A 22,846-nucleotide genomic window follows, 5' to 3' on the forward strand; every position below is an offset into this window, starting at 1 on the left:
AGAAGTGCCCTGAGCTCCTGGGATGAAAGATTTAGCAGAAGCACAAAGTCTAATTATAATTTCTTAACAGTTTCAAAGGAGCCTCTGGGAAAGCTTGTTCTTGCTTCTAAATTTGGAGAGGATGCCTGTGTGGGACCGATGCCCTTCTCTCTGCTGGTGGTCCCAGCCGTCGCCGCTTGTGCTGGTCTTGGTGGCTCTGCTCTGATACAGCCGCACTCTGTCTACCCTGGGATCTCATCAACGATAGATGTGGAGCCCTCCAAAGGCCCTGGCCCCATCTTCCATGCTCATGGGAAGGAGTAGGAGTAACCCATTTTTGGCAGGCATCAGATGGAGATGTGTTTATTTTAGGGAATTTGGAGCAGTCCCTAGTCTAAGGGCTGGAACTGGCACAGATCAGCAGGAATGGGAAAGCCTTCTCCCGGGAGGAAGAGAGGACCAGACGAGAAGCCGCCCTAGCCCTGCCCTAGGCTTCCTGCCTCTGAACGCAGGGCGAGATCTGCTCCTCGGAGCTACTGTCGCCATCTCACAACCTGAGAGTTGCAGAGATGTTGGTCCTGACAGCACTGAGTCACCTAGGCAACAGGGGAGGGAGTTCTTGTTTGTGGGAAAAAGATATTTTTGCTTAGGCCACCGTTAGTACAGTTTTCTGTTACTCAGAGACAGATACAAGTGATGCACGGCCATGCCCACCGCGGTGTGGGCTCCGTGGATCTCTGACCTGGAATCTTACTGTAGAGGTTTAAAACACTGGATTTTACACACAAAACCTTTGGCTTGGTTCATTTCTCCCCTGCTTTGATTTCCTTCTCACCACTCCGTCCCCCAGCTACCCGTCAATCTGTCCCGAAGGCCGGAATGAAATCAGTGCCTGCGCCAGCTCCCGACAGTAGAAAGGCGAGATGGGTCCTTGCTGCTTCCCGTTGCTCGGCTTCCTCACACAGACATCCAGAGGTCTCTGAGTCCCTGACTCTCTACCCTGTTTCTCACCCCCACCAATGCCTCCTGGACCAGGCGCCTCCGCCCTCATGCAAAACCCTCTCTCTCATGTCCTCCTTCAGAGCCGTAATTGGTGGTGGCTTAATGCGTTACCTTCACAGGCGGCACTGACATTTTCACATAGTGGTGACAGTTCTGGGCACAATTGTGAAGGAGCCAGCTAGGGTACTGGCAACTTCCCACTGTTCTCTTCTGCCCTCTACTCATGCAAACTTTCAAATATCTAGTGTCTTCTTGCTGTTCAACAGAGTGTCATTCTTCCTAAGGGACTCAGCTGTCTTATTTCTGAAATGAAGGTAACAGTGCTTTGTGTGGTCAGAGGTAGAAGATTCTGCCCTCTACTTCTCTTTGGTTCCTTTCTGGCTCTGTAGTCTGTGCTCCCTGGGCACCGCCAGAGCCCTTTCTTCCTGGTTCTACAAAAACCGTCATCATGTTGGTGCCTGATTAGTGCTGCAGGGGATAAAAATGTCTCGATGAAGAGGATTTATCTCCTGCTTATTTGCATTTTCAGAGAGGATCTGGGGAGGGGCGGGCGGGGAGGGGAGGGGATGCTGAAAAGTGTGACTCTTTCTGGAACCCAATGTGGACACTCAACTACTCCAGCTTTGTGACCAGTCCATTCCTGAAATGAGCACAAAACGTCCCCAGTCGAGCTTTCAACTGATTTTCTGTCATTTCGGATTTACTGTGACTAGGGCACCCAGAATTAGGCAAGGCCTTCAGCATTTAATGATTAGCAGTGGAAAGGAAATAAGAAGATGAACTGCTTGTCTCAGAAAGCTGCAAAACTTTAGAAGAAAATATAGATTTCCTGGCCACCTCTGGGGAAAGGGACCATCTTCCTGAGATCTGTAGGAAGGCAGTAGATACCGTGAGATACTTAAACGAATGATAAAACACCTGAGCTAATTAAAACACCCCCAAATTCCACATCTTGGGAAGATTAATGGTGACAGGGATGCTTCAAGGACCATGTGTTTGTCTGTAAGCAATCGATTTCAAACGATAAAGTTGACTGGAGAACCTTGGAGACATTGAGTTGGGGAGAAGACCATAAGATGGCTTTCGCCGTGTATGAGACCGAAATCTGTGCATTGGTTGCATTTCAATACAGTGACACTTCGTCCTCAGAGATTGAAATGTGCTGGTTCTCAGGTAATTAGGACTCCTTCTTGGCCAAAATGAGAATTTGGCTTTGCCTTAGGCTTGGAAAGAGTCAAATGTACGTGGAAGCCAGCAGATACCATACATGTGAGCTAGCTCATTAAGATGAATAACAAACAAACAGACAGACTTTCTGTCGAGGGACATGCTACGTGCACACAATCATTGATGATGACATGGCTGTATGCACAAGGAGTCTTGCGTTTTCAGATTAACTTTTACTTTCGCCTCTTAAGTCTTAGGTTTCTTGTTCTGCCCTCAGTGATTGGTGATTTCAACTACTCCAAGCCTGGCTCTGGTGGCTGGCTGTTCCTTTGCTTGTCCTGGTGTAATCGTGGATGGGAATGGCATTAATGGACTATGCAATAGTTTGCACCCATTTATGGACGAATTGATTCAGGTTGGCTGCCAAAGGGACCAGTGTATTGTTTGGTAATTGGCCATGAAGTGAACCAACACTAACAGAGTTAGTCATTCAGTTGTCCTAAATCGCTGTTTAGTATGAGATGAAAGGTATAGAAAGGATAAAATTAATATCCAGTGTTTGTTCTGTAATTTTCTTAATAAATATTCTGTAGGCTCTGCTGTGTCCAGGTACTGTGCTAGGCTCTGAGAAGGTTAAAGAGAGATTAAAAGACGAACAAGACATTGCTTTTGGTCTTGATGGGGTGTATTTGGTGAAAGAAGAGATTAGTCCCCATATCCTATTTCATTCAACTCAGGAAGAGGCCTGGAAATCATTAAGGTTTAAAATGCAGGGATTCGCAGGACCATCGTATAAAGACTCATTGTAAAAATGCCCAAAAGGCTGAGTGGTAAAAAATGTGGTTAAAAATCACTGTATTTATTGCCTGGTGCTGCTGTAACTAAGGACCAAAACTGAGTGGCAAAAATCATCATAAATTTATTCTTATAATTCTGGAGGCTAGAAGTCCAAAATCAAGATGTCAGTAGGGTCGCTTCTCTCTTGGGTGTTCAGAGGGCATATCTGTCCATGCTCCTCTCCTGGTTTCTGGTGGTTGTCAGCTTCCTTAGCTTGTAGCCACATGGCTCCAATCTGTGTCCATTGTCACATGGCCATGTTCCCTGTGTGTCTGTCCATCTCTGGGTACAGTGCTATTTTATGTCTCTAATTTTGGAAACGTATGCTGTTAATTTTGAGGAGAAATGGAAGAAAGCAAATTGGTCAATGAAATACACCCTCGTTATGGAAAAACAACAACAACTGGGAACGTGTACTTTGACGGACATCAGTAGTCATCATTCTGTTCATACCAGTCCTACCAGCTGGTCTGTTTCTCTCCTTAAGAGAAATTAAGAAGTGAAGACTATCGTTGTATTAGTCAGGACAGGCTAAATCATACTGCGGTAATAAGTAACTCCAAAGTCTCGGTGGCGTAACACTACGAAAGTTGATGTCTCTGTTTTGCGTTAGTTCTCACTTCTATCTCAGGCTATAAGCCAGCCGGAAATCTGTACTTAATACGGTCACTCAAAGACCTAAGCAGACAGAGGCTCCATCTTGGCACCGACTTTAGAGATGGCTGCAGCAGGGGGCAGCGGACCTGGCAAATCCCGCATTGGCTGTTAGGGATCTGGCTCAGGTTTCATTTAGCTCTGCACAGTCACGTGGCCAGGTCGAACTGCGACAAGGTGGAGAAAAGCACCTGGGGGGAAGAGACTGGCGTGTTCGTGAATAGCTCTGGCGTCTCCCACACTGAGATGAGGGTTTTCTCAGCTCCAGAGTTACTACACATGGACCTCACCATTTTTTTTTTTCTTTTGCATTTGAGAGAGAGAGAGAGAATTCTGCCCTGCAGAATGGAACTTCGGCCAAACAACTGAATCCAATGCCGAGAAAACTCTTAAAACGTGGTCATGTGCGGTAATGCCATTCATAAGCAAAGACTTAGAAGGACAAAGACTATATGGTCATCCTTTGAATAGCCTTACGGTTAATATTCAATAATTTAGGCTCCCAGGTGTGCTAGTTAATATAGGGAATATAAAAATTATCTATCTACTTAAGCTTGCTGTTTACTTAGTTTATTCATTTAGACCTTATTGGAAAACTTGGCCAGGGATGGTTAAATAGTACGATCGATGTGACCCTCATTTAGATGGTTACATTTCTCCTGTATTGGCATTTCTGAGTCTAGTCTGTCTTCGGCTAGAAGAGACCTCCATGCTTTGAGTTTCTATTTCTATAACCTCAAATGTCTTGTTTTTTTCTTTTCGAGATAAAATGGGAACATCCCATCATTTTCTTTTCTTTCAGAGAAAAGTATTTAGTCAAGAGGAAAACAAACCAAGTAAAGGATGCTAAAGGATGATCCGTAATCAAGCTCTATCTCAGTGGAACCTCAAGATTTACCAGTGTACTCTACGAGGAGACATAAGCACTAGCCTTTCATTTCACTAAGCCTAAGAACTTTGTCTTTTTTTCTTCACAGTAAAGGGACTGACTGCACTCGAGCAATTTCTACTTGTGCTTTTATATAATCTGCAACAAAAGAACAACTTTGAATAATGAATTGTCTACCTTCACAGTACGAAGCTGTGCTACGGGGAGGCCCTCAATGATGGCGTACTTAACAATTAGAAATATGAGCAGGAATTGACCTTCTAAGTTGGATGTATTATTATTCACTTTACCTGCTCACTGTCACAGTAGGTGCTGTCACAGAGACTGTGACTAAAAACCCTGGTAAAGACATCTCTGCCAAGTCCCATAAATAATCGGCTTGCCCAGTGTGTCTGCGGTGTACATGGCATATGCTTAGATCCATGTGGGAGTCTGGATGTGGTAAGTGGCCTTGAGTTTACAGAGAATTTGTACCTGGTTTGTAGGTAAGAGACACACTGTAAACATGGCAAGATGCCAGTGTCCTCCGGAAAGAGCCTCCTGATCCTCTGAGAAAATAACCCGGGTTATGTAAGTGAAGTCCTATCCAGTGATACCTAGTTTTATAAAATCCTTACACGTATAGTGGAATTATGATTTCTGCAAAGAACATGAGACGAACTTTAAAAGCATGATTACGCACAATTGCTCGGAAAACTCACGTCAGCTGTCCTCGCCATGCTTCGCTGCCCACTGGGAAGGCCAGCCTTCAGTCCTCCAGGGCTTATGGTGTAGAAGGGATATCAACAATCAATGGCTCTGAATGAGTGCAGAGCTCATTGTCATGTTATAATTCCCAGAGGCGACAACGGCATTGACACCCGAGGTGTGTAGTTCACACCCTGCTCTGTATCCTTTTATGATTTTAGATTTGTGTTTTGCTTTTGTTTTAATGTGTGTGAAATAATTTGTGCAAAGGTGCCTAGCACGGCATCTCCCTATGACAGGTGCTCAGTTGTTGGCAGACCCCCTCTCCCTTCTCTTTCCTAAAGTCTGTAGCCCAACAGCAGTGATGTCAGCCCGGGGCATGCTGGTGAGGCCCTGTGCCCCCTCTTGGGTGTAACTAGTATTCATCCTCACTTGAGTGGTAATGCTTCTCATCGGCTAATCTCATCTTGCGCCATCTTATAGTCTAACAGTCAAAGGTCCCAAGAAGTCATTGGCAAACATAAAAATGTAGGTCGATGAGGCTAATCCTGGAAGTAAATACCAGGTCAGACAATTCCTGCCCCTCGGTAGGCCAGTGAAGAATAGCAATTAGAATGGGTGAATTTCACTGCATATGGGCCTAGCAGGGAAACACAGGATTGTATCAGGTTCCTGGGGCAGCTGGGGAATGTCAAATACAAGAGACAGAAGGAAACCATGCAGCCTGTTCTCTGAAGGTTAATTCTTTCCCGTTGCAATGCAGCATTTCATCTACAGAAAGGGGAATTCACTGGCATGGTACCTACGCTCCACGTGGCAGCAGGGTGTCAGCACCTCTCAGGATGTGGTCCTTCTGCTGTGATGCCTTAGGGCCAATGTGCACTGGTGCTATTTTCAGCAAACACACACCTTTCTCCGTTCTCTGTACCCCTACTCTGCACCGCCCACATCAGTGAGCTCATATGAATGGAAGTGTCTCTTCTTGGCCATCTGGTGATTCATTCTTCCTTGCCCCCTGCCTGGACCTGTGAGAGCTGCTCACAGGCTGCCAAGGGAGCTGGAGAGGACTGTTGCTGCCTGCGACATGCCAGAGAACAGGACATCTTCAGAGGCCCACTTCATACACTCAAAACATGCGAAATGCCTGAGTCGAAAATTAAAAAACAAAAAAACAACCCCACAAAATAAACATGAACACGCTAATTAATTCATTAATTAATAAGTAAAAGGGTGTGTGTGTGTTGCAGATCCAGCCAAAGTGACAGGACATAAAGAAAGGATTCATACTTAGTTTTTTTTGTTGTTGTTAAAATAGATCTTTGAAAATGTATTAAGGTTTGTGTTGGTTTCCTGGGGTTGCCATAGCTAATTACCACAAACTGGGGTGATGGGGGTGGCATTAAAACAACAGGAACTTATTCTCTCACAGTTCTGGAGGCTAGAAGTCTGAAATCAAGGTGTGGGCAGGGTTCCTTCTGGAAACGGTGGGGGAGAATTTGTTCCGCACCTCTCTCCCAGCTTCTGGTGGTTGCTGGCCGTCCTTAATGCTCCTTGGCTTGTAGATGGCGTCACTTTAATCTCTTCTTCATTGTCACATGGCTTTCTCCTCTTTGTGTCTCTGTTTTTGTGTCCAAATTTCTCCTTATAAAGTCACTAGTCATTGGATTAGGGCCCAACCTAAACCAGCATTACTTCATCTCAACTTGATTACATCTAAAACGACCCGATTTCTATACAAAGTCACATTCACAGGTTTTGGGGATTAGGACTTGAACGTATCTTTTTGACGGACACAGTTCACAACTCACAACAAGGCTCAAAGGTGATGCAATAAAAAAAGAATAGCCTTTTTTCCATAAATGGTACTAGAACAACATGTCAAAAAGCCTGAATTCATACCTAACAATCTACAAAAACAAACTCAAAATGCATTATAGATCAAAAAGTAAAACCTAAAACCATGAACGTTTTAGAGGAGAACGTGGAAGAAAATCTTTGTGACCTTGAGTTGGCAAAGATCCTTAGAAATGACACCAAAAGCACAGTCTATGAGAGAACAAATGGATGAATTTGAATGGATGAATTTGTATCAAAATCAAAAACTCTTGTCCTTCAAAAGACACTGTTAAGAGAATGAAAAGACAAGCCACAGACTGGGAGAAAATCTTTGCAAAGCATATACTCGATAAAGGACTGGTATCTAGAACATAAAAAGAAAACTCAGAATTCAACAATAAGAAAACAACTCAATTAAAAATGGGCAAATACATCTGGGTCATCCACCATTTCTCTTTATGGATAGTAAATAAGCACATGAAAAGAAATAACATGAAAAGATGCTCACCATTATTAGTCATTAGGATATTACGACCTGAAACCACAGTGAGATACTATGATACTCCTATTGGAATGACCAAGATGAAAAAGAAAACCCAAAAAGCTGACCATACCAAGGGTCTGCGAGGATATGGAAGAAATAGAACACTCATACATTGCTAGTGGGAAAGTAAAATGGTAAAAAAGACTTTGGAAAACAGTTTGGCAGTTAAAAAAAACCAGAAACTGCATATTCCTACCATATGATTCTAGTCATTCCACTCATAAGTATTTACCCAAGAGAAAAGGAAATGTATACCCATACAAAGACTCATACATAAGTGTCGAAAGCAGCTTCATTTGTAATAGCCAAAAGCTGCAAACAATCCAATGTCTTCAGCACATGAGTTGCTATGGACTGAATTGTCTCTTTCCAAGCTCCTATGCTGAAAGCCCTACGCCTCAACGTGACTGTATTTGGAGTAAGGAAGTAACTCAGGTTAAATGAGATCATAAGAGCGGGGCCCTAGCATGATAGGATTAGTGTCTTTATGAGAAGAGATTCCACAGAACTCACTTGCTCTCTCCACCGTGTGAGGACGCAAGGAGAAGGCAGCCATCTGCAAACCAGAAAGAGAGTCCTCGTCAGAACCTGACCACGCTGGCACCCTGATCTTGGACTTCCAGCTTCCGGAACTGTGAGGGAATAAATTTCTGTTGTTCAGACCAGCCAGTATATGATATTTTGTTATGGAAGCCTGAGCAGACTAATAGATGAATGAATAAAAAAATTGTGGCATATCTATATAATGGAATACTACTGAGAAGCAAATAGCCATGACTATGAATACACATAATGGTGTAAATGAATCTCAAAATAATGCAGAGTGAAAGAAGCTAGATTTCTCCCACCCCCACAAAGAAGTATATGATGTATGATTCTATTTATATAAAACTCCGGAAAATACAAACTAATCTGTAGAAAGGGTATCAATGGTTGCTTGGATTTAGGGGTGGGCAGAGATGGGAGGGAGATATTACAGAGGGGTCCAAGAAAACTTTAGGGGGTGACAGATATGTTAATTATCTTGTTTGTGGTGATAGCTTCATGAGTGTATACATAAGTCTAAACATTAGATTATATACTTTACGCGTGTGTAGTTAACTGTATGTTAATTATATTTAAATAAAAATATGTGCCTGTTTAATGTCAGATATTTTGCTGGGTGTTTTCATAAAATATTCATTTACTTCTGATAGCACTGTGTGATAAGGATATGACTGAATTTCGGAGAAGAAGAAAATACCTATAAAGCATATTCTGTGGAGAGGAGGAGTGAGAGAAAGCAAATGGTGAACGGAACCCAAAGTGATTCTTGGAATAGAGGCTGGAAAGAAAGAAGGGACAGGTGACATGGCTGATTGTATTTTCCAACAATGAGCACATTATTTCTTCTTACAGTGGAGCTCTGACGCTCTTCCCACTGAGGGGTGGAGCCGGCGTTTCCCCGTCTTTAATGTGGGGAGCACTGTGACCCCCGTGGAAGTAATGCTGTGTGGTTTCTGAAGTCATAAAAGGTGATTCAGCTTTGGCCTGGTTTTCTTTTGACGTTTAGCTTTGGAATCCAGCCCCACAATGTTAGGAAGCCCAAGCTCCCTCTGAGGCCTTACACGAAAGCCAGCATCAGCCCCCTGACAGATGAGTGAGCAAGCCTTTAGATGAGTCACTCCCAGCTTCAAATCGCCCCAGCCGAAATCCTGATTTTGTGGAGCAGAGAGGAGGTGCCACTGATGTAGCCTTCCTGAATTTTTGACATACAATAATGTGAGCACATAAATTGTGAGCACAGTAAAATGATTGTCCTTTTATACCACTAAGTTTGAAGGGGCTTTTATGCAGAAATGGTGATTAAGAGAAAGGGGAAGAAAGAGAAATAATAAAAGAAAAGCTAGGATCTGCCTCCTGAAAAGTGAGAAAAGATTTGTAGGTAGTTTTACTGGTTTCTGAGAGTGAATACTCTTGGAGAAGTGGTCTCAGGCTTTCTGGGATGAGAAGCAGCTCTAGTGATTATGCATACCAGGAAAGTGACTACAGTAGCTCAGTACTGCAGTGGAAGAAATTCCCTCACCATCAGCCATCGACAATCCTTACAAAACGAAGAATGTGGAAACACATGGGCAAGATTGGCCAGCTTCCTGTGCCAGAAAGAAAGATTTAAGAAATATTGTCTTTTGGGTTAATGTTGTAATTACACATACTATAAATTAGTACTCAGGGTGTTTTGTATAAGATGAATCAAAAGACAGATATGTCTTATTAGTAGAACACTTTATAAAGAGGATTCCTTGATCTAATTTTGTCCACTCCCCATATCAGAACCTTGACCCCTTAGGATGAAGCAGAAGCCTCTAAAATCCAGGTATTTATACATGAAAATGTCTTGAAAGTTCTTTAAGTTTATTATGGAGATGACAAACAGATTTAAGAATGAATCCATCTGCAAAAGAATATACTGTGAAGCCTGACATCAAAGTCTAGTTCTGGATCACTGGTGAACTAGTAACAGTCCCTAATCAATGTGCCTGCACTGATTTTGGCTTGTCTGAATTTTGTTTTCAGGATTTATAGATTCTTTCTTGTGTAAACCACTCCGATTTGTTTTTGCTAGCTGCCATGTTGGGACAGTCTGCTTTTTTTGATTCAGAAAACTCATTGCTGATTTTTATCTTTGCTGTCTTCTTGTTCAGAAGACAGTTTCAGACTGAGTCTTAATTGATATCTCCAGATGCTCCTGTTTCCCTCCAATGTGTAAAGTATAGGTGAGCTGCTTTACCTGTTAACAAAGAAATGGCTGAATAATTTTACAGCTCTCTTGCCTTAACCTGATCATACTTTCTGCAGTCTGTCTGGTAGGGACGGTGTTTTCTTTGCAGAGGGGGCCAGCATTTGTGGCAAACTGTGGCAATGGAAAGAGACTTTAAAACTCATTTGGAGGGAAGAGTCTCTTTCGGCTTAGAACGCGAGCTGAAATGGATCTCGTATTCTGTGTTTCCCTCACGCTTCCTGTATCACACCATTAAACATCCTCCCAAGGCCCAGAAGCTCCAGGTGGTTCTGTTTAATCACTTCATGCCCACTACCAGGGGTACTATACTTGCAGGATGTGGGGCATGATCACCCCCCGTGTTTTGGGTAACAGCTGTTCCCAGTTTTTAACACTTGCAACACAAAGAGAAATAGTCACAAAATTATCCTCAGGGCTAGTGACAGAAAGAATGTTATAGGGGTTAATTTGCCCAAATTCAAATCACTTATTTTTTAGAGCCTCGTTGGGATTCAAGTTCATACTTTTTCTTTATTAACGTTTACATCACACCTTACCTTTAAAAAAGATGTAGGAGAGATGCCTTTCATGGAAGGAAAGGGTTAGTGTGCTAAAAGTTGAAAATGAGAATTGGCCTGGCTATTAGTAGACTACATAAAAAGCATAAAGCACATCCTTCTGGCTCCCAGACCCTCATCAGCCTTCTCATATATTTCTGCCAAATTGCCCTTTTACTGGAAAAGAGGTTCACAATTCCACTCTATGGATGAGGTGGGCCCCAGTGCAGGTAGGCTGATAATCTTATCTCTTATTTAAGAGAGAGAGAAACCATACATCAGAGTTCTCACAGTGTGGGCCCTGGACCAGCAGCATGAGCATCCACCAGAAACTTGTTAGAAATGCAAATGGCCCCAGATCAACTGAATTTAAAAACTGTGGGTAAGGCCCAACAAGCTAGAGTTTTACGAGTGTCCCAGGTGATTCTGACACATTAAAATTTGAGAATCACTGCTTTAACCAAGGCACACAGTTTGTCCTCAATTGTAAGTACAACTGTGTAAAATATATTTTAGTATATGATGTCAAAGAGATCCCTTTTCTCATGTACTCATTATGCACTTATTAAGCACTGACTGTATGCAGAGGACTTTGTTAGCTACTGTGGGGAAAAGAAAGATGAATGAATTATGTCCCACACTTATGTGAGCTCATCCAGTGTTGATGAGCTATACATATTTGATATATATTCGGACTGTTTGTGCATATTTGATTTGCCAATAGAACAGAGATGAAAGGAGCTCAGTGGCCTGCCTCCTTGGTGAGGTGTAAAACCCACTCACAAAAAAAAGTAGGTGAAATTCATCACTGCATTGTTGATGTTCTCAAATCATCTTTTGCTCTTTTCAGAGATGGGAGAATAAAGCGTGTTCATGAAAAGCTTAACAGTTTGAACCATTGTGTTCATTTGTTCCGTGACTGAAATAGAACGCACAGCCCCATACTTCTTTGCCATTGGCTTTGCTTTATGAATCAGCCCCAGTCCCAAGAACCTGAGGCTAGGTCAGGCTCACCAAGCCATCTTTCACCTGCTCAGCAATTAAAACAAATTGGCAATAGACTTTTCCTTCTATTTAACTTTTATTAAAAGAAGTGCTAAGGTACTGAGATGCAGTGCATCATATTTATTACCAAAATTATTAACAAATATACAAAACTTATACATGTAATTTTCTTACATCCATTCTCTATAATACTGATTTTTGTTCAAGTAGGTTATCTACAGTATGTAAACATCCCTTGGATTGACCTCACACAGATTAGGAAAGCCCTCTAACCCATGCTTTTATCAGATACTTCTTTTTATTTGGCTTTCATTTGTAGCATCTAATCTTCACATTTGGCACATGGAAGAGATATCTACAGTGCAAAAGAGGCAGATTTTCTGGTTTCGTTCTGAACGATTTTGCAGGGGCACAGTGAAAGAGCTGAGAGAACAAGAGCACTCGAACTTGACAGAGTTGGATTTGTCGTAATGCCAACAACTCTTGGTTCAGCCGTTAAACTTGAGCGCAAAGTCAATGCCTCTTCCTCCTCCCACCCCCACCCGGCCCCCATGCAAGGCCGATTCCCCTAAACTTTGTCGCAAAAGGGTTAAAAGAAATTCCATCCATCTCAGGACAAGTAGGTTAATTCCACCGAGGAACATTTTTTTCAGCGTTCTTCTGCGTGGATTGGTTTGTGTGGTTTGACGAGCCAGCAAAACTCTGAATTGGAGAATAATAAAATAAAGAGGATGTGAGAGTAGAACTTTCTGTCTGCTTTCAACGGCCACCTCTAGATTTAATATCAGAGCCTCTTTGTGGTGGAAAAGTGACAAAGACCTTGGTGAAAGGCAAAGAAAAGCCAAGCTTGCCATATCTAACCTTGGACTCCAAGCCTTTGAATAGTGTCACAAAAATCAAAAAGAAAAGTAAAAAAGATAATTGGAGATTCTGCCCCCTTCTTGCATTTCCTCTTGTTTATTTAATCTAACCAAGTAGTAAAGCTGATCCAGAGAGAGCCCTGTTCTCCTGCTCACTCCATTCTCGAACTCTCCAGCACAGTATTGCTCGTGTGGGTTGGGTGCACCTCGTCCGCGAAGCATCCGCCTAGAACGTCTGCGTTTGGACGCGCGCACATGCCTCCCGGCTTCCGTCACCACAGGGGCGCTGGCCCCTCCGCCGCCCCGTAGAGCTCCGCCAGCTTCCGGAAGCGGGGCCCCCAGTCCGTGAGGAAGTCGAAGCTCTGCTCCGAGTCCGATGCGGCCGACTGCAGGGAGCTCAGCGACCCGGCCACCGAGCCGTCCCCCTCGAACATGTACGTCTGGAGGGAGTCGAAGGGCGGGGCCCACAGGTCCATGTCGGCCTCGTAGAGCTTGGCCAGCACGTAGCTGTGCACGGTGCTGCTCACGGCGCACGTCTGAGGCACGTAGCGGGAGAGGCTCTCGATTTCCGGCAGCATGTCCTGCCGCGTCTTGGGGGCGCCGGCCACCTGCGCCTCCCGGGGGTTCCACATGGCCGCGATGTCGAAGGCCTCGGTGTCCTCCTCGCCGCCGCCCTCGTCGTCGTAGCGGACGATGTTCTCGTGGATGTTCTCCTCGTCGTCGATGATGTACGGCTGCTTCCGGTGCCGCCTCATGGACAAGATGAGCAGCACCAGCACTGCCGGAGAAAGAGGACGGGACATTTACCGGAGGGACCTGGCGGGAGACGTGCCATGACGCGAGGTGCTCTCGGTTGACCCCAGGTATGGCAGGAGTTTCTGAGCGCTGTGCTCAGAGACAGCGTTTGTGTATTTTAAATTTCGGGGTCTACCCCGTTCTCGCTCATTCTGCCAGGTTAGATTGAGAGTTTGTAGGAAAACAAAGCCCTATATTTTAAATGAGTAGTTGAATTCAAGGTTGCATATAAAGCGTCTTTGCGTCAACTTGCCGCTTTGAAATTGCGTGTGGTGCCTACACCCAACCACCCAATGTAAAATCCCGCTAACAAAGCACAGCGGCCTGCGTGGAGCATGCGATAAGGATCAGGGCTTGTCTTCTGACTATGTAAGGATGGATGTGCATTTCTCTTATTATAATATAGAAATCTTATGCAAATAGACCCCGCTTTCTAACATTAGCAGCTCGGTAGGATTTGGCTGTGTACCTAGCATATGTTACTGCGCATGCGTAGAGACTCCTACTAAGAATCGGCCAAAGTCTTAGGCTTTTCACACCTCCTCCAGAAAATAAGACCGCATAAGTGACCGCTGTTGTCCAATAAACTCAACTCCTCTAAAAAGCCTTTCCATAGAGAGGTTGTGACTCATTTGTGACTTTCTGGATTCAGTGATGTTCGTGGAAGGGAGGAATGAGCAGTGACATTTTATAGAATTCATCTTGTTATCAAAGAAGCACCACATTGTTAGATGTGCCTTTGCAGGCTTGGATAAAATTTTCGTCCCAACAAATGTATTTTTTTCCCCCCAGGATGTGTTCACTGAGGTTTAAAGGAGAGATAGAGATAATCCCATTGAACTGTTTATCTCTGTACTAAAAATGTTTTCCAGGAAGTGTGTTGGGGTTTTAGCTGTAGAACCGCTATTGATTATTTTTCTGGTGTGCATTGTTACAGCTAGTGAACACTGACAGCTTGACAGCACTGCAAAATAAGACCCCAGTCTATCCATTGGGGGAGAAATAAGAGTGTAGTCATATGCACAGTAAGATAACGGATGGACTTCAAAAGCTCATGATAATGATTTTTAAAATTTGAATATAAAATGTGCTTTTTGTAAATTGCAATTAATGATGTTAATACCTAATATTTTCCCAAATAGCTTGGGTGACAAAATGCAGGAAACAACTGTATGCTCATATATTTTCTCCTTGTGCAAAAATATGATTCATAGAGTATAGGACTGTAGGATTTCAGAGCAGTGGACTAAGAGGGATCTGAAGAAGTGGAGCCTTGAACTGGGTGTGATTTGGATGGATGAAGGTTGGGAAAATGAGATTCTAAGTAAACATGCTATGTTCGTAGGATTCAGTAAACAGTTACTAAACTTAAGTATTTTTTAGGCACTGTGCTAATCCATGAAGAAACAACATTGAATAGGATTTCTGTTCTTATAAGCTTGCAATCCAAGGAAATTATAGACACTGATGATTAATACAACTCAGGTGTGTAAGGTCTTTTATAGGGTTATAAGTGTAGTGAAGAGAATGCAGAGGCAGGGCTAGTTAATTCTTCCTAGCAACCTGGGAAAACCTTCATGTAGGTGATACTGGAGTGGTATTTTAGAAAATGCTAAAAAGAAAAAATAGAAAAGTCTTTGAGTATCTGCTGGAAAGAATTCTGATAGTGATGAAGAATTAAGCAGTTCATGGAACGGGTCCATCTCTTGAAAAATAAAGATCACTACATATCTTATTTTTTAGGTAATCTGATTTAAATAACAAGAATTGCAAAATTAGATTTGGGGTCCTATTTAGCTGAAAAGCCTCCCCGACATAAGAGAATCAATTCTAGGGATTTTTAATTTTTAGATCTATAAGCACAACGTGTAGTGCCTAAGAGATTTTCTAGGAACTAGATACATACTTGAGATATAAGAAGAAATCCCGCAAAATAAAATTAATCTGTTTATTTGTTCACAAAGTATAGTATTTTGTTGACGGACCAACTGCAGTTCACTTTTACTTAGTTTTAGGAATTGTGTTTAATGTGGGATGTGCATTCTTAGAAATAAGAGTGCCTAAAACTATGAGAGTTTTTCAACAGCTCTGTTCAGTTCAGCTCCTGAAAACTGTGTTTATTTCATATAGTTCAGAAGACAAGACATAATGGATTTGGGAAGCACAAAAGAAATTGTCCCTTGCACAACACTTCTAGCTTGAGAGCCTCTCTGTGCCAGTCTCTTTAAATCAGTATTTCTTTAATGATGGCATCTCTACTGTTTGTGGGCCAGGGTGAACTTGTAACATACACATTTGCCAAAGATAGAACTAAGGACAGACTGGAAATTTCCCTTAAGAGCAAGTTTCATCAAAGGCCTCTTGCAGGTTATCCTGTCTTGCACTCAAGGACTCTCAATGCCACCTTATGGACATTTAGGGAATTGCAGGAAGCTTTTTTTTTTTCCCCAGTACTGAGAAGCACCAGAAAGAGGACAATTCTCTGTCATCCAGGGATCCAAGGACTTAGAAATGTTACTTATTTATATTACTCATCCCTTCATGTAGCATTGAACTAAAACAACACAATTAAACCACATGTTATGTCTTAAAATGATTTTTTCAGAAACATGTTCCACAGACCTATCTAAAATTCAATCGAGTGCTAACATTTTACAGTCAGTACCTTCTTTCTTTGGTCTGACTGAGTCTCTTGTAGCAGTAAACCAAGGATCAAGGGGGTATGTGGATATCTGCATGTCTATTCTCATTTAAATCTCCCGTGCTTTACTCTTTTCTTTCATGGAATGCTAGATTTCTTTCATATTGAATAATAGTACTATCTACTAAGTCTACTTTTCTCTAAGCAAAATATGTATGCTGTGAATTAATTCAATCAGAAGAGTTATATGTACAGAACATTCTCGGTTTCAAGAGTTGGTTTAGGTGTTTTATTGCTCGTTTTTGAGTGTGGAGTTCAAAAACAATTACACGAATGGCCTTATGAACGAGAGAGCTGGGTGGCTGCCTTGCAGAATGACTTGAGACAAGGAAGGCAGGGCCCCATACCCCAATAGTGCTCTTCCACTGGCCTGTCAACACATCTTTTTATTTCGCCGGCAGAGGCAGGCTGGCCCTGCTTAGTCGCTGTTCCTTGTTGGGTGGCCACAGTGCCTAGGAAGGGATCCTGATGCCCCAAACAGCTTATTTTCCCAGATACCTGTGTGGTTTCACTCTGTCACTTTTTCCAGATCTCTGCTCAAAGGTCTTCTGATCAGTGAGGCCTTTCCCTATTTTAAATGGCACATACCCCTGTCCCCTCAGGACACGCTGTCCCTCTTCCCTTCTGTCTAACACCACCTCCAGAATTTGGGATGAACTTTTAGGAGAAGGGCTGTGCCGCTCAGATACAGGGAAGCTCACTGTAGGGCCTGCCTGCATTTCAGTCCTGGCTCTGTGACATTTGACCTTGGGCCTGTCACTGTCTCTTTATGATATAGCTAGTACTTATCTGAAATGAAGGAGTTAGAAGAGGCGATCATCATATCCTGTTCCAAACTGTCATTTTGGTTCTGTGATTTCCAGATAAACTGCTTTGTTCTGAAGTGAGCTCTGTGAAGGCTGGGACATGTCTGTTTTATTCATCTTTGCACCCAGCGTGGTACCCTTGCCCGTAGTAGATGCTTGATAGAGAAATACATGTGCTTTGATTTGGCCAGAAAGGCTGGGAGTTTCTTGAAGGAAGGAACTGCCTTCAATTTCTTTACTTTTTTTTCTCAGCCTTACTCTACCACGTTTTCAATAAACTCAGTGCAGAAAAGCAGTTCTGAACAGCTCTTGGGAAAATCCCTGAATGATGTCTCCGTAAGCACTTGCAGGACCACACAGAATGGAAGGGAGCCACGTACTCACCTAAGAGGACGAAGATGCAGGCCAGGATGGCGATGAGGGCACCCCGGCTCAAACTGACTGGGAGCATGTAGGCCTCTGGGCTGCAGGACAGGACGTGGCCATTGTCATCACAGCTGCACACCTGGATGGTCAGCGTGCCTGTGCTGCTCAGCACCGGCTGCCCGTTGTCTGATATTAGGATGGGCAGGTAAAAGACACTCTGCTCCTGCTGCCGGAAGCTGGACCGCCTCGTTAGGATCCGGGCAGTGTTATCTGAAGAAGACAGGGATTCCGGGATTGAAAAGGGAAAGAGGAAGAACGAGGGGGAGGAAGACAGTGGAAGAACCAACAGGTGAATGTGTCTCTTGTATTGAGGAAAGCAAGGGGGCAGGAACGGGCGTGGAGGAGAGAGAGGATGGGCAAACGTTCCCTTAGGCCTTCAGCTACAGCCAGGTCAGCTTTGTCTGGTCAGCATTTGGAGGCAGAAACCAAGATTTTTGCCTGCTTCTAGGCAAAACCCTGAGACCTAGGAGAGAAACGCTTTTTGAGATTATGTCTTACCCTTTGTGACATAAGTGCCCAGGGCGAGCTGTCTGACTTCAGATCTAACTGAAATGTCCCTGGGAAAGCTTGACAGAAATGAACAATCACTGGCGACTTGTGGTCCCGTTTGTTTCCGCTCAGCAGCTTTGCGAGGCCCCAGTGCTGCTCTGTGCCTCCAGGAGAAGAATGCTGAAGAGCCCAAGTGGCTGTGGCAGATTGCTCATTTTTTTGTCACTTTGGCTGGAATTCACGTCTTTCGCTATTTTCTTTTATGCTTCTGAAATGCAGTCACCAACTCCTGTGCTTTCTGAAGAACCGCTCATTTAGCAGAAGCTTATTTGAAATCCCCTAATCATATGACACACACTGTTATTCCCCCCTCGTTGGTGGTCTAAGTGTAAGTAGTTAATATGAACTTTGTGAAAATTCATTCCTATCAGTATTGATAGTATTTTTCCCCCTCCAATTTTAAAGGAGATTAGCAAAATTATTTGATGTGTTTCCACAAAGCTGGTGTGTGTGTGTGTGTGTGTGTGTGTTTATATTTGCTTAATGTTTTGGGATCTTTTATTTTTTTTATCTATATTCTCAAGTTTCATTGAATGGCTATGAATTATAAATCAGCTATATATGCATATATGTATAACATATATATATATATTCGCAAAGCTCACATCATTTCCTGCAAAGGAAAAGTTTGAGAGATACGGCGGGACATACAAGTATTGACTCTCAAAGCTAGTAACAACGTGGAAGGTCCTCTGGATGTGTTTCACACTTCACAGGGGAGAGTCTAGAACTTCACAAAAAATTCTGAGAGCCTTACCAACGTAAACGTTACTAATATCAGTATCAGTATTTCCAGTTCTCCTTTTCTTGGATATAACAAAAAATTGTACATTTCTACGCTTTTGAATTTGGGCATGTCTCTGTGATTTGCGTTAGATGATGAAAAATGAGCAAAAGTCATTCATCAACTTCCAGGCAGAAACATGTAGAAGCTGGTATGCGATTCTCTGTGCTCTTGCATCGGTGTGGTTATCATGAAGGAATGTTTGAGATGGAGATCCATGCAGCCTGGGACACTGAGCTGTACACATGAACAGCTGTCCTCAGTCACTCAGACCCTAGTCAGTTTTGTGTGAGCATGAAATTAACTTTAGTCACTGAGCTTTTGGTGATGTTTGTTTCTGCGGCATAACCTAGCCTATTCTGACTAATACATTAACTCTTAAATAATTTTTCTACCTTCTTCCCCTGTTTTTTTATGGTAGCAGCTGTCGTTCATTGAGTACTTAAATGCTTGGCACTTAGACTTTACAAGCATTATCTCATTTAATCTCTATGACATTTTGGAGAGACAGTGATAATCTCACCCTTATAGTGAGAGAGTTAATGCCTGGAGAGATGATATAATTTGTTCAAAGTCACTAACTTAGTAGCAGAGCTGGTCTTTGAACTTTGGTTTTTCTCACTCCAGATGTATACTCCTTCCACTGTGCTAATTGCTTATTTAGTTCAATGACATTAAGTGTAGCAAATTATTCAGCTAATTGAAATCTCTTCGTGCTTTTGTGTAGGCCTTTCCTCTTATTTCCTTCTCAGTGGAGGAAGATAACACTTGGTTGCCAGCTCGAGGATTATATTCATATTTTTGTCTACCATACAACTCACCTATTTTTCTATTTTCCAGATTTAGTAGTTAAGTACTATTAATTCTGCTTCACAGTTTTAATTTCGTTTCTTTTCAGAAACTAAGTTTTCCTAAACAGAAATCTTTTTTATTTTCCAGTTTAATCGAGGCTAGGTTATAAGACTTTTAGAAAGCCTGACCAGAACTGAATTTCATAAACATGTTACATCATGCCTACTGTACATCATGTGTTTCTTGGTCTCAAAATTATTTAAGATTAAAGAAAAAAGATCAGAGCATCATATTTCTGAGTCTAGTCTTGGAAGGACTGTGGCACATAGTAGCCACTTGTAGAATTTTTGTTGAATTTGATAACTAGGGTTTTAGGAACTTCCTTAAAACCTTGCAGTACTCTTATAAACATCAAATAAAGCAAAGTATGGGAAAATGCATTTGAAACTGTAATGTGCTATGTATGCACAATACTTTTCATAATGCTTTGGGGATAAAAAAGTAAGAAAGGCTTTATTTGAGAGAGTGCTCTGTTGTGTTCATAAAAGGGAATTGGAGGAGGCTTGACAGTGTATCTACCATATCAGATGCTGGTCAGTTTTTTAATGAGCCCCAGTAAAGCCTGTTCGTGGAGTAAATTGTCATGAGAAAATTAAGAGTTTATTCTTTCTGTTGAAGATGTGCTGACTTCCATTTTGGAAAACCTTCCAAGAGATGAGTCATTTCTCTTTATAGTCATCACATTCCAGTGGTCCATCTTTTCAAGGCATTGATTGGCTCCATGAATTGGGTCCAAAATCGTCTTTAAAAGTTTGCAGTATTTTGCTGCATATTATTTTTCTATCGATTCTGACAAATAACCAGAGTAAAGGAATGCAGTGACACAGCTGCAAATGTGAAGAAACAATATGATGTTTCCACTGTAAAACCAATCCTCAGGGGATTAAAACCACTTTTTGCAGGAAGGGTTTTCCTGTAAAGCAGGGAAATGAACAGTTCAAAATTTGACCCAATGAAAATATCAGGATATTTAATTGTAGTAGTTCTGTTGTGATAATTTACATTATCCTGCCTCCCAGGATTGTTGTGGTGATTTTATGGTAACACGTAGAAGGTTAAAGGGATGACTTGGAAGAACACTTTCCACTTAGAATAACACAGGTTTGATATTCTCAACTTTTAGTAGCAGAACATCACATGGGGTGGGATTAATACATTAAGTCTCAGATAATTGATGTTTGGGACTAAGACTAGGCATGCCCAGTCATGATTTTTTGTTTCCCTTTGTTTCGATTGTTATAAAAAGCCACTTCATATGTTAGAATTGGCATAAAAGTAAGGCTACTGCAGCCCAGAGAAGTGACGCCCTTCCTCCTCGAGGTCAGACAGCTCGTTGGTGTCAGAGTTAACAACAGGAGGGGTTCACGTGACACACCGAAATTATTCTTTCACTTGCTCTGACCTTTCTTGAAAATTATCTGGGTAGAGAGCAAAGGTCTCTCCTTTTCCCATCTGTGCCCATGGAGAGTGTGTGAGGTCCGTAAACCTCTTTGCTGATCTGATGCTTACTAGAGAAATGTGTCTAGAATCCCATTGCCGCACAGCTGTGGTGGGGGGCACTTTCTGGAATGGGGAGCCCCAGCTGTGTCTTCCTGAATCATGCTAAGGTAATGAAGTTATTTCAGTGCGCAAACTATTCTTTATGAGCCCATGTTTGCCCTTTGATCCTTGCTTGGAAGTGTTCCCTCAGGTTTTTCTCTTAATCTAGTTCAGTTTCTGTCATTTTTCTCAGATTCTTCCCCTAGTTACAGAACACACAAACATGGCTGCCGTCTGTGGGGATGGGAAGGCTTTGGCCTGTGTGTCCCGCCCCGTGTCTGGCCGACTGACCAAATGAGAGTCTCAGAATCAGCAGAGGACATTCTTTGTCTCTGACATTCTGAAGCAAAAATTAGCACTCACATCTTCCCTGCTGTTAAAGAGCAGGTGGCTTTTAATGCTGTTTGCGTGGTCTAACCCCACGTATCCAGCCCACTCCCCACAGGTTACCTTGGTTGTCCCTCACGGTGAAGTTAGGGTTGTTAGCCGCCTCTGGGGCCAAGCTGTAGTGGAAGTGCTGGCCGTCACGTGGGTCATCTTGGTCCACTGCACTCACTGTCTGGATCATCTTGGGGGGACAAGAGATCAGGTGAGTTAGAGCCAAAGGAAGGAGCTTCAGGGCCTAAACCCAGTAGCACATTATTTTACCTGATGAGAAGGCTATCCTGAAACTTACCTGGACAATCTCCATGTTGTCACGCAACTCAGGATTTAGTCTTGGTTTGTTGCTGGCCCTGAGTATGTTAACAGGCTCAGGGCGAATGTTGCCTAAATACCTCGGGCGCTAGACACCGACATAACATTCTCACACCAAGGCTAGTGAGAACTTCTACGCAGTCTAAATAGAAGACTTTGAGTAAATGAACCCTAGGATGCCACATGGTCCCGCTTGTCTCCCCGTTTTCCGTCCTCCCACCCCACCTACTTAACCCCACTTTGGGGCTAATGTTTCAGGGTCAAATTGTTTTCTTTGAGAAGTCCCTATTTAAAAGTGATCAATACCTAGAATAGAAGTCAATAGACAGAGGAACATTGGCTATATCAGGTTAATGGAAAACGTGACGGAATGGGCCACAGGGCCATCACTGTTGGCAGAAAGGGGAGCTAGACGAGGTGTAGAGCACGAAACTCCCAGGGTGGGGTGTACAGCGCAGACTAGAGGGAAAAGCAGAGCTTGGGGCTGAAGGAAGAGGTGGGGTGGCGTCCTCTGCAGCTCTTTGGCCCAAACTTTGCTCTTTCCACAATGCTTTTGAAAGTAGTAAATTGCCTCATGATTGTGAAGACCACAATGAAAAGCTGCTAAGAAAGCAGTGTGAAATACACATTTGAACCATTGGCAGGCCGACTGGGCGGAGACAGGAAAGGTGTTGAATGGGTGGTCTTCCTGTGTGTTTGCTTCTCTGTCAACCAGGAGCACAGACTTCCCCTACCCCTCCTGGGCCTGGCCCTGGCCCTGGCCCTGGCCCTGGCCCTGTAGCCATGACACTTCTGCTGTTAAAAGCCAGCTGTTTTTCTGCCAGGGTAGGAACGAGAACAGCAAAGGTCAGCTGGGGGCCCAGGTGGGCTTGCTTAGTTTTTCCATCTTCATCTGTGGGTTAGGGGAGGTGATGCTGCCT

The 22,846-nt window shown here is 43.1% G+C and overlaps 1 protein-coding gene across 3 annotated transcripts in view; it reads right to left on the bottom strand.

Moving 5' to 3' along the window:
• Positions 1 to 11,975: 11,975 nt before the first annotated feature.
• CDH20 (cadherin 20) overlaps positions 11,976 to 22,846 on the bottom strand; it is a 186,006-nt gene continuing 175,135 nt past the window's right edge. The window contains exons 10-12 of one of the 3 annotated variants that reach the window (XM_039840324.1): positions 21,681 to 21,798; positions 17,465 to 17,716; positions 11,976 to 13,556 (exon numbers count right to left, since the gene is read on the bottom strand). In XM_039840324.1, the coding sequence (XP_039696258.1) occupies positions 13,051 to 13,556; positions 17,465 to 17,716; positions 21,681 to 21,798 (876 nt within the window). In that variant the 3' untranslated portion in view covers positions 11,976 to 13,050. The other 2 variants (XM_039840328.1, XM_039840338.1) reach the window with 2 other exon arrangements.

The sequence above is a fragment of the Pteropus medius genome, unplaced genomic scaffold (assembly GCF_902729225.1).
Source record: "Pteropus medius unplaced genomic scaffold, Ma_sr-lr_union100, whole genome shotgun sequence".
Taxonomy (NCBI): Eukaryota; Metazoa; Chordata; class Mammalia; order Chiroptera; family Pteropodidae; genus Pteropus; species Pteropus medius.